At 38.6% G+C, this 12441-nt stretch overlaps 1 protein-coding gene across 3 annotated transcripts in view; it reads left to right on the forward strand.

Moving 5' to 3' along the window:
* SCAF4 (SR-related CTD associated factor 4) overlaps positions 1–12441 on the forward strand; it is a 70700-nt gene that overhangs the window by 52431 nt on the left and 5828 nt on the right. For 2 of the 3 annotated variants that reach the window (XM_047721108.1, XM_047721099.1), the window contains exon 19: positions 8–199. In XM_047721108.1, coding sequence (XP_047577064.1) covers positions 8–199 — 192 coding nt within the window. The remainder of the gene's footprint in view (positions 1–7; positions 200–12441) is intronic. The other variant, XM_047721116.1, reaches the window with a different exon arrangement.

Genomic DNA, 12441 nt, shown 5'->3' on the forward strand with positions numbered 1-12441 from the left:
TCCTTAGCTACTATCGCTGGTATAAATGAAGACACTACAAAAGACTTATCTATTGGAAATCCCATTCCAACAGTGGTGTCTGGGGCTAGAGGAAACGCCGAGTCTGGTGACAGTGTGAAAATGTATGGCTCTGCCGTGCCACCTGCTGCACCCACGAATCTGCCCACCCCTCCTGTAACCCAGCCTGTTTCACTTCTTGGTAAGTTAATTTTTTTATCATTAGTTTTTTTTTTCCCCACCCAAGTTAGGTGTCTTACTTTTTTTTTTTTTTTTTTTCTTTTTAAACAATGCTAATTTTGGTAAAATGTTTTCTGAGACTCGTACTTTTCTTTGAGGAAGATCTTCCTTTTAAATATGTACACTTTTACCATATTGGTAAATTGGTACCATATGGTACTCTTTACCAAGAGTAGCCCAAGAGACAAACCTCAAAGATGAAATCATGTTTGTCGTCCTGAATGAAAGTGTGGATTTGTACATCGTAATGTGGTGTAGGAAGGTAAACTAATCTCTGTGAGACGGAATTGGTAACAGAGTCCATGATTGATATAACGCCAGACATCCAGCGTTGTAAGAGCTAGCATTTGACAACCCGGAATTTTTTCCTGTCTGGACCAGTTTTTATAAAATCCTGGGCTGTGATAATCTCTGTTGGCTATCAAAGAAATTATCTTTGATACATTGTAATAAAATGGCTTTATTGTCTGAGTGACAGTTGCACAGCCTGGGACAGTGTTTTCTCACCCCTTAGTTTCCTCTTGTTAGTTTATCTGTTGTACTCTTTACCTGCAGTTTTACTACTGCAATCAAGGGATTTAGATTTAGATTGTTTCCATCTTTAAGAGGCTTTACCTTGCTTGCTTGAGTTATAAATGATTATTTCATATACTTGTTATAGTGACCATCTTTTAAATTAATACATTATTGTGTCTTGAAGTGGTTTTGCCAGGTATAATCAACACTTGATTCTCCTAATGGGTAGTTAATTCCTCCTTAGTATTATAACATTGTAGTCCTGTAACCCCATTGTATTTTTCAGAAGTATATGTATGTGCACATATGAGCTTTCATAATCATAGTTTTTTTTAAGGAGAGAGCACCTTAGGTGCCTCTGAAATGTAGGACTGTGGAACATTAGTTTGTGATGCAGGACTTTTACTTTTCACCTACACCTTTCAGTGCTGTTGGAACTTTTTACTTTGTGCATATACTACATTTATAATAAAAATCAATTTGTTTTCAAATAGCATGCTGTCTTCTGCCCTCTCTAGTCTGAAAATAAACTTGATTTTTCAACTCCTTTAGTATACATACTGGGTAATGGTAAAAGAGCATTTAGGATTAAAATTTTGTCACCAGTAATGCAGCAGTAGTCATCATAACGATGGCAAATGGTTTAATGAGGAAGTTGCTTACAAGGTCTACGCCATAATGAAAATCGTGTAGTAGAAGGAACGTTGTTCTGGGAGCCAGGATACCTTAAAATCTTTGGATCTCAGTTTTGTTATGCATTTTATTTTTCATATTTGTAATAAGATGGTTGCATAAGAATCACAGAATCTGAGTTTGATAGTATTTTCTGATCAACCCCTTTCCTCCACCTCACACTAACTGATTGTGAATTCTGTTTGTAATGAAATTTCCGAGACACGCATCCATGGATACTAGGCCACCTGAGACTATTTACAAAGTGACATGCATTTGTGCTTTTTTTCTGGCGTTAGTAAATCCACTAAATGAAAGCTTTCTTCATCCCCAAGAGTTTAATAACCACTACTTTCAAACAACCTTGAAGACTAAGTAGACTGCCTCTGATTTAACATTAAGGTCCTGAAGACTATGCCCTTTATTTCTTATCACTACTGAGGTGCCTAATTTAAACTCTGCATCCAACGTGTGAAACAAACTAAAGCACAGATCAAAAGTTGGTGAGCTTGAAAAACAAACTTAGAAAGTTAGGCAATGCTAGAAAAATAATTACATTTCTCAGCATTTATCATTGCCTGACACGCCTCTTTGTATGTCTTTTCCTTCTTCTCCCTCCCAAATACATACTAGAATAGAAACTCCATGAGAGAGGGACATTTGTTACTTGAGGATTTGGATAAATGGATGGTTTTCAATGTAGGGCTGTTTATACTTTACCTCTGATGATGATCTTTATAACTTTCAAAACAAAATTAAGAAGTTGAAGGCTGTTCCAAATCTGGAAAGCTCAAAATGTGACATAACATAAAAATGAAAACTGTTTTGTTAAAATAAGTACTTCTAACTGAAATGCAGTAGTTTAGTTCCAGTCACGAGAAAGAAAGCCTTTCATGTTCCTTCAATTAGAAATCTTGAACAGAATATCCTCTAAATTTTGGCCTTTAAGAGAAAGGTCACATACGCAAATAAAGGAAAATTTATCCAAAAGAGGAATCATAGTTCCATCATTCTGATAAAGAAATGCAGTAATCACATGTAATACTGTAGCCCTGAAGGGTTGCGAATTAGGTTGGGATATTGTTGATGTTGACCAAGTAGTAGAATATTAGCACTAAGATGCGTTCAACTTTCTTCTTGGTGCTCTAATGTTTTCTCTTACGATAATAAAAAGAAATGCTGTGCTGTACCAGGAAACTTTAAGCCTATAAGGTGATATGAAACTCCAGTTTCTTCATCTGTTTTGTTTTTTTTGTTGTTGTTGTTGTTTTTTAAAAAGGTGGGGGAGGAATAAAAATGACACACCAGGTGTTGTGGTGATTCAATGGGCTTATGTATATAAAACGACTGACATGTGGGGCCTGCCACAGGGTAGAGGCCATCTGTGAATGGTGGGGGCTTATTTCAGGTAAGGAGTGTCCTAGGAGATACTTAAAATACCTAGACAAGATCTCTACTTTGTAATTCTAAAATTATATTACTTTAGCTATAGTTAGTTTTGAACTGTTCTGTTTGTTGGCAAAGGAAACGGGCTTTTTAAAAAAATGCACTTTGACATAGTTGCCTCCCATATTTTCCTGGTAGATTAGACTGGGTCATAAGTTCACACATTTTCAAGTTCCATCACTTGGCCTACTGAGGGAAAGAGTTGGCCATAGTGGTATTTCGTTGAAATAGCATAATATGATATATGTATTGTTCTCATTAATGATACGCAGGTAGTTTTCTTACAAGGGAAGCTGAACCTATCCTTGGGACTTAACTGAGTTCTTGGATCTTAATTTCTGAAACATGGCAATAGTATTTTTGAAATAGCATGGGCCAAACAACTGTTCGTCGCATCTCCCAAAATTCAGTAGTAAGGCCTGATTATACGGAGAGGAGGCAGTGCAGTGCTGCAAGGATCGGCTTAAAGAATTTTCTGAATGATCAAATTTAAGTGTGGGTGTTAGTTTGGAAGTAGTAACTAACTACCTGTTTCTAGAGTTGGGCTGAGGTACCCCACACTACCAAATTTGTAGAGAACTAAACCTCCATCTTGTAGAGATTCTGATTATTTTAGTGACATTCTGAAAATACGAAGTTATATGATGCACAGTAATAATTCATTATCACTTAATTTTGAAGAAATCCATTCTTTGTACCTCACACTCCAAAATAGCTAGTTAGGACAGTGGTGGTTTCATAAAAGCTATTGGTAGGGGTTGTTGATCATTTAGGTGAAAGGGAATATTAATGATAGCAATTCAGTCTATTCTCTTTACTGTATTAAGTGTATGTGTTTACTTTTCAAAAACTTGTATAACATGTATCCCTTAATATGTATAGCATATTTTTTATTAAAAAGTTCATTGTAAATGTGAAATTTGGGTTACTTTGGTGTTCCAGACAATAAAAAAAATACACAAAAAAATGTTTGTTTGTGTTACATATCTCTACTGTGTTACCAGTATACCCAAAATAATCTTTTCAAGGAAAAATTACGCTAACTTGAACTCTTTCCTTTGGTGGAAAATTAAAGCCTTTTCTCTTGTCAGATACATTTACTTTCATTAATTGCTAATATGCAAATTCTCCCTAGTTTTGTCACACTGCTATAGATGATGGCGAAATTTGTAAGTAAGAAATGGGTATTTCTAAGATTGCTTCCTACTTGTAATTTTGGTTACCAAAGATCTAAAGCAGAAGTCACAAATTGGTGGCCTCCAGGCTGAATTGCTAGACCGTGGTATGATGCCCTTCATACTTGGTTTCTACACATCCCTGCATGAACTCAATAAGTATTTGAGTTGATGTTCCCAAATTTGGATGCTTCAAGAAATTAAGTGTACAGACTTGGTTTGTGAATTATATACGTAAATAACTGTGTTTGCTTTCATGCAATAGTTATGATCCTTGAAACTGCCTAGAAGATGAATAAGTTTTACCATCACATTCAGTGATTACTTTAAAATTCATATTTGGTTTATGGTGATTTCCCTTAGCTTGGATTTCTCTGCCCAGAATTTTAATTATTTTTATATTAGTAATTTTTAACATTTAAATTAGAACATTAGAGCACCAATCTAGTGTGAATAACGTTCAAAGAAAACCTGAAGAAATCCTAGAAAGTCATTTTTTTATGATAATATTTCATTTTTAATACAACTTTTATGTTTTAATGGTTTTTTTCTTACTGTGAACTTTGCTATAATATTTGGTTATTTTAAATTATAAGCTAGAGGGATCTATGAGGTGTTTGATTTGGTACCCCCCAAAAGCCTGTTGACTTTATCCTATAATGTGTTCTCTTTGAAAGCTTTAAAATACTGGAATTGGTACTCTTAAATATTACATTGGTAATTATTTCACTAGTGTTACATAGTAGAAATGGTTCCCACATACTGGTCCCCTACCTTCAGTTTAGTATATAACATTGTTCAGTGGATACAGCAGATGCTTAATAGCTATTAATCCACAACAAATACTTGCCTTGGATATGAGTTGATGCATGAATACACTATATTTTCTCAGTAGGTGAAGTACTTGAATGAAACACACAGGGAAGGTCTTGTACAAAAATCTGAAAGCTGTTTATCATTTTGTCTCCATGTCCCTCTGTGCTTCCTGGGCTGTAGAACTCCAGCCTAAAGGGTCTCTCTTAAATTTAAATCTTTCGGACATATATCACTTTGGGTTTGAGGAAGGTGGGAGGGGCAGATACTCTGGGCTCTGAACTGATTTTAGTAGACAGTGATGCTGTGAAGAATTTCAGGTAAGATTTTTTTCCAGCTAACATTGAATGTTGCAACTCTTAAGTCCAAGTCAGAGCTGTTGTGCTTTGCCAGTTATACTAAAAGAGCAGTTTGTGTGCAAATTCTAGAAAGTGACTATAAATGAACTATGGGACATGGACCAGAGCCTATTGTACATTATTCTGCAAAAAGCCATGCATTCACTTTTAAATAATCTGATTTCTCTTCATTTGAAATTCTGTTTTTCATGTATTGGATTTTATTAAAACATAATGTACCCCTATACTAAAAATGGATCCCCCTCTCAGTACACCTGCATTATGTATTATTGAAAACTCCGATTTCTCTTAAAGATCTCTTGTTAACATTCTGGGCACGATTTGATTTTGGTATAATACTGTCTAAAATGTGCTTTCTCTTTCTTTGAAAACTAGCTCCTTACTCTTTTGTTCTCCCCAGCTCCCAACATAGTAGCTGCTATAAGAATTGCCTGGGAGTGTTTTCAAAATAGTTATGCTGTAAATGTTACTAAATGGTAAATCTAGGCAAAAGAAAGACATATGTGGGTTGTGCCAGTATTCCCATTTTCTGAAGGTTTGGAATGAAAAGACATTTAGTGATTTTTTTTTTAAAATTACATATATACATGTGCATGCCTAGGGATTTTTGGTATTGGTGGGAGAGAGAAGGGTGGTTGATAATTTTTTTTCCTTGTGTGGGAAAGTTTCATTCTAGATTCATGCAAATGCCACAGTGACATTCATTTTATTGGGATCGGATCAAAAAAGGTGGAACCACAACTAGGAACAGAAGGAGGTTGTGAGAGAAAATTGCAGCCTTTCTGAAAATAAATTTCAGGTCTTTGTAGGTGAACAGCGGAAAGACACTCCATACCCTGGGGGAGAAACCTGGACTTAGAGCTTCTTCTCTTGCACCCCAAGAGAGATTTTCTGCTGATGAATTCAGTCATCACGACTCTTGCCACCACCATTCATTCGTACATTCAACATGTATTTCTTGAGTACTTACTGTGTGCCAGGCACCCTTCTGGGTACTAGAGATACCTGAATGAACAAGACAAAAGCCCGTCTTTGTAGAACTTCTATTCTGGTAGGGACACAGATAAAAGTAATAGTTTCACATGGAGTTAATCCTGTGAGGAGTGAAGTAGAGAACACTTAGGGGTTGGAGGAGTGTCACATGCGGTGTGCTCTTTTATTTATTTATTTATTTATTTATTTATTTTATTTATTAGAGATCACAAGTAGGCAGAGAGAGGAGGAAGCAGGCTCCCTGCTGAGCAGAGAGCCTGATGCAGGGCTCGATCCCAGGACCGTGAGCTGAAGGCAGAGGCTTTAACCCGCTGAGCCACCCAGGCGCTCCAGCAATGTGCTCTTTTATTTTTTTTTTATTTTTTTTTTTTTTCAATGTGCTCTTTTAAATGGGACAGCTCAGGAGGGCATCTAAGAAGGTAATTCGTAGAGAAATGATGGGGAAGAGGCATAAACATAGAGAAAAGACATTTCATGTAGAAGGCCAAAAGGAGGCTAGGATTGAGAATGAATTCGGCTTATTCGAGGGACTCCAGCAAACTAGTGTGGCTGGAGCGGGTGAACAAAGGAAAGAGCAGCAGGCTCTCAGTTCAGGTTGTCAAGGGCCTGGTTATGAGCGCAATGGGGAATGTTGTGGTCCTAATCCGATGTGTATTTTATAAAGGTAACAGCTGTTTCAGAGAAAGCAGACTACGGGAGTTGGTAAGAGTGGAAAGAAGACATCAGATGCTGTTGCAGTCAATGAGATGCAGGCTGACCACTTGCATCAGGGATGGTACAGTGGAGGAAATGAATTGGTTGGACACTGAATTTCTTTTGAAGAGAGGGCCTCCTTGTTGCCTTATTAAATACAGGATGTGAGAGGAGGGAGTCAGGAATGAGTCTCTGACCTGAGCAATCAGTAGGGTATAATTTCTATTCCTGAGGTGGACATATGTCGAGGAGGAGTGGGTTTGCAGAGAGGATATCAAGGTAAAATGGTGGGTATTTTAACTTTGAAATTGACGTGCAGATGGTAAGTAAACAACTTGGTGAATAATGTCTAGAGATGTGATTTCAGGTATCGTCTACAAACACATCGGCAAAGCCACAGGAGCCTGTGAGAGGACTTGAGGGAATGTAGAGACCTAAAGGGATGAGCCCAGGAAATACTTAGCACCTAGCACTTGAGAATACAGTTCTGAGAACTAAGGCAGACATAGTTCCATATGCCAGGAACTCTTCTGAAGAGTTTGTATGTATCAGTCATTTGAGCCTTATATCCCTAAGCGGTAGGTGCAGTTACCCCATTTTATAGATAAGGAGGCTGAAGTGTAAAGAGGAAGTACCCTGGTTAAAAAAAAAAAAAAAAAAAGAGGAAGTACCCTGGCCAAGTCAACAGCTGCAAGCAGTGGGTCCAGAGTTGAAGCTAGCATTACTCCCAACGCCTGTGGTTTTAACCACTGTTCTGTACTGTTCTGTTCAGCAGAGGTTACTGGAGGGTGCAGCCATTGGGCTAGCAGGCAAGGTAGAGGGGGTATTCTGGAGGCCAAGTAGAGTTACTAGGAAGGCGGGAGGGATCAACTATCAGTTGTGTTGATGGGTCAAGGAAGGACACTGAAGCTTGCTACCTGGATTTAGCAAAATGAAGGCTCCTGGATAACCTTAGAAACATGGTTTTCTTGGAATGATGGATCCAAAAAGCGCAATTACAAAGGGTCAGGAGAGAATGAGCTGAAGGAAGGGGTACAGTGATTCTGGACATCACTGAGGATACTTGTTATATAGAGGAACAGTGAAATGGGGTGATGGTTGAAAGGAGATGCAAGGAAAGGGAAGGCTTTTTTTTTTTTTTTAATTTCTAAAAGATGGATGAAACTAAAGTATCTTTATTGGAAAATCAGCAGAGGGGAAGTTTTTGGTGCAAGAAAGAAGAGGTGTTTGCTGAGGGCATGCATGGGTTCAGGGTTCAAATAAAGAGCTTAGCCCTTGGAGCATAATGTTCTCAGAAGGAGTAATACGGATACAGGTAAATTGGTAGATGTGGTAGGTAGGTAGGTAATGAAAAAGTCTTCCAATGACCTTTATTTTTTTCATGATAAGCCCCAGGACATATATACAATATATGGTTTTCATTATAATGGTTTCCATTATAAACCATATAGTGGAATAGTACTTGGTAATTTTTTTTAAAATGAAGCCCTTAAACATGCTACAAGATAGGTGAATCTTAACAAGATGGACAAAGTGAAAGGAGCCAGTCCCAGAGGATCGCATATTGTTTGATTCCATTTATAGAAATGTCCAGAATAGGCAAATCTATAGAGACACAAACTGGAGTATGTGGTTGCCAGGGGGCAGGGACCAGAAATGGGAGTGATAAGAGTGATAAGAGTGGGTTTTTTGAAGTGATGAAAATATCCTGAAGTTGATTGTGACAGTTTTCCAGCTCTGAATATACTACAAACCATTGAGTTACAAACACTTGTATGTGAGTGAGTTATAAACAATGTGTATTTTATCTCACTGAATTTGTTATAAAACCTCCTAAGAATAAGCAGAATTAAGGAGAAACAGGTGAATTAGATATCGAGGGAAATGAGAATGAAAACAGACTAGGAAAATGAGGATCACTAACCCATTAAGGAAGCACTTATGGTTTTAATTGTACACTTAAAATGAGACCAGTTGACGTCTTGGGGGTGGGATGCCCTCCCCAGCCCTGTCTGGGTACAGATTAGGAAAAGTTGCATTCAAAACCATCAAGTCAAGGTTTTTCCAAGCCAGCTGTGGTGAGGGGGTACCATGGACTCTGAGGCAGGTTAAGGAGGGAAAGGTAAAGACAGTGAAGGGCACTGTGGGGGCCTGACCCTCGTGAGATCAAAAATTACTCCAAGAAGGGGATCGGGGAGTGGGGTGCTTGCAGATGAGAATTTGGAAGTAATACAGATATTTGTAACAAAAGGTCCAGGACTTGAAAGAAGCAGTGGCTTGGGTAGGACGAAGGACGACATTGTTGGCAAAGAGGCCGAACTGCCTTGCCTTTTTAGATGTTTCCCTCTCATCCTTTTCCTCCCTCCCCTTTTCACCTAGCAAGTCCTTGCTTTCCTTAAAGGATCCCCCGTGAATTTTCATCCTCTTCAAAAGCGTCCAGCTAACTGATGCATTTGGGTCACTCAGCACTTAAGTCAAACTTGTAGTAATTTTATGTTTCTCCTTGCCCTCCCTGTCCCCCCTACAGTCCTTAGCAGAAAGCTGCCTGTAGGGCAGAAAGTTACTGTTTGTGTCCCTTATGTATGTTCTGGGATTTCAAGGTCCATGTTGGGCTCCACCCATGATACCAGCTTCCTCTTCCTCGCTGCCCCTTTAGCCTTCTAACACCTGTTCTTTAAGTCACATAATTCTGGAAAGCTTTGCTCGAGATAGCAGTGTACCTCCCCTTTAATCTTGACTGACTTTTTAATTGTGAAATGTCTGGTTTTTGACTCACAGGAATATTCACAGTTAAGTCTTGGTTATTTTGAGTTGAACTCAAGTGTATTTCTTAACACTTCTCAAATTTGAATATAGACATTTGGGGCTGTCCCTTTTCCTGCATTAAAATCCGCTGTATTAAAATTTTGAAGACTTTCAGGTAGTGTCTCCTGGGGTCTGAACACTTCCCTTTTCTCACCTGAACTGAGGATGACACTGGGACTTCTCCTACGAGCTCTAGGTATGCATACCAGTTTCTTCTGCACACACCCACCAGATCTAACCCAGTCTCCTCTAGCTCAGTGGAAATTTGTCCTCTCCCCAAAAACAGCTTCTCTTCCTAAATTCCTGCACTGCGTTGATGCTTCCGTCTACTCATTCAGACCAGAGAGCTGTGCTTTTCCTCTCTGTCCCCCCTGTCTGGGTTCAGTCTCTCTCTTTCTGTCCCGTGGAGTCTGGGGATAAGAGTCCACCAGCTCTCTGCTGTCTTTCCCCTCCTGGCTCTCCTCTACACTGCTTGCTAGAAAGCTCTTTCAAAAATGAACACGGGATCATCCTTGCGAATCATGCCTTGGTCATGGCCCCATCACTTGAAGCCAAAGTCCGGCTTTCCTCTTGTGGCATATCACACTTCTGAATTGCCCCAGCCAGCCTGCTCGGCCTCCTGAACCTCTTTCAGTTGGATGGTAGTGTATTCACACAGAGGCTTGCCTGCAGCTCCAGTAATAAACCTCATCTTGCATATCTGTCTTCTCTCTCGTCAGAAGACACACTGTTGCAGTTCTCTTGACTGGTGATGTCCTTGCTGTTGGACCCTGCTCAGACACCCTAAGCCTCACACTCAGATTCATACACACAAGCTTCAGCAGGCCCGCCTTTGCCACCGTACTAGCTTGTACCATCTCTTCCTGCAGCCGGCATGTTTCTTTCTACTTAGGCTATATCCTGTTTGAAGGAAAGGACAATGTTCCGTTTATTTATGTCTCTAGCACATGAAATGAGTTAATAATGTAAAGCTCAAGTGTTCAATATATGTGAATTATTTTTTTTAATCTGTAACTTAGAAAACTTGTCAGTGGCATTGCATATCATCCTTCCATGACATTGCTTTGAACGATTGCTTTGAAGGCCCTTTTAGACCAGACTAACTCACTACATAGTCTATTGATGTATGTATAATGTCAGCTTTCCTAATTAAAAATGAAATTCAGCTAGCATGCCTGTCAAGGGTTTATGCCACCTGGTATATTTTTAGTTAAATATAACTTTGATTATAAAAGCAACACATGTTGATGGCAAAAAAAAAAACAGTAATAATCCATAATTTTACCACTTCTGTGGCCTGAAGGTGAACATTTAGGACTATGGGAATATTTTGAAGGATTAAATGGAAATCTCCTTATTTACAAATGAGAGAAGGGATTTTTTTAGGCAAATACAAACAGCTACACATACAGAATCAATGAATTAGGCAATATTTTTGCTTTTATAAAAATATTGTATGTTGTAGATAGTTTAAATATATGATTACTATAAATGTTAGCCATATTAAATCAATCTGTTTACTCTCACATGCATGTTATAAAGGACTTAAGAGGTGTGTTCCTAGAGACAGGTTTGTATTTTTAAAGAGTATTATTACCAGTTTATCTGTTCTGTACAAGGCTGAGGTGGCCTTGCATCCTTTGGCCACTGTCAGATTGGTAGTTGAGGAAGCCAGTCTTGGGTAAATCAGGAAGTAGGACCTTTCCATTGTCCTACAGGAGTCCCTGTTTCCTCTTAAAGATTCATCTGAACCTGATTCTTTTGTTATAATAAGATGCTCTGAACCTGCTTCCCATTTTTCTAGTGATATTTAAAAATTTGGCATTGGCCTCTGAAGCTTAAAGAGAGGTACTCTAATGTGTCGCACTGAACTCTAACAGTAAAACAGTGGTCATTTTAAAGGCTAGTGGGAAAGTAAAGTTTGTTTGAGTGTATCTATGTGTGGTATCTCTATGAAAAGGTCAGTAACTTGGGTACATACCTTTTATGTTGAGTTATGGTCCACAAATGTTGAGACTAATTTCTTTTAAAAGTGAGAGAAAGGACGTATCTTAGGTGCTTTTGTTGCCCTGCTGTTTGGCATACCACGGTGTTTACTAAGTGATAGGAATGATGTTGGCCATTGTGAATTCATTTAGATCTGAAACGTAGGATAGGTTCTGTGTATGTTCATTGGGGTTTCAAAGCGAGTCTGAAGAGTGTGTGAAGAGACAAGGTCTTTGCCTCGTTTGTCCATTTCATAAATTCTAGCTTTTTACTCTGGTATTTAGCATATTTTACCTTTAGACCCGACACGTGGAAGCTCACTGCGTTCACATTTTTCCCAACTGCCAAAGTGCTTGACTTTAAATTGTGGTGGGTATTGGGGAACCACGAGAGGTTAATAAGATCCAAATCAGAAATGAAAAATGCACTCATTTTAGTGAAGTTAGATATTTAATGTTAAGATATTTATCACCTGTCAAAATAGATATAATAAGGGGCGCCTGGGTGGCTCAGTGGGTTAAGCCTCTGCCTTAGGCTCAGGTCATGATCTCAGGGTCCTGGGATCGAGCCCTGCATCGGGCTCTCTGCTCAGCAGGGAGCCTGCTTCCCCCTCTCTCTCTGCCTCCCTCTTTGCCTACTTGTGATTTCTCTCTGTCAGGTAAATAAATAAAATCTTTAAAAAAAAATAGATATAATTTCAGCATATTTAACTATATGTATTTTATCCCATTTAATCTCAACAAGAG

This window comes from Lutra lutra, chromosome 1, assembly GCF_902655055.1.
Source record: "Lutra lutra chromosome 1, mLutLut1.2, whole genome shotgun sequence".
Lineage (NCBI taxonomy): Eukaryota > Metazoa > Chordata > Mammalia > Carnivora > Mustelidae > Lutra > Lutra lutra.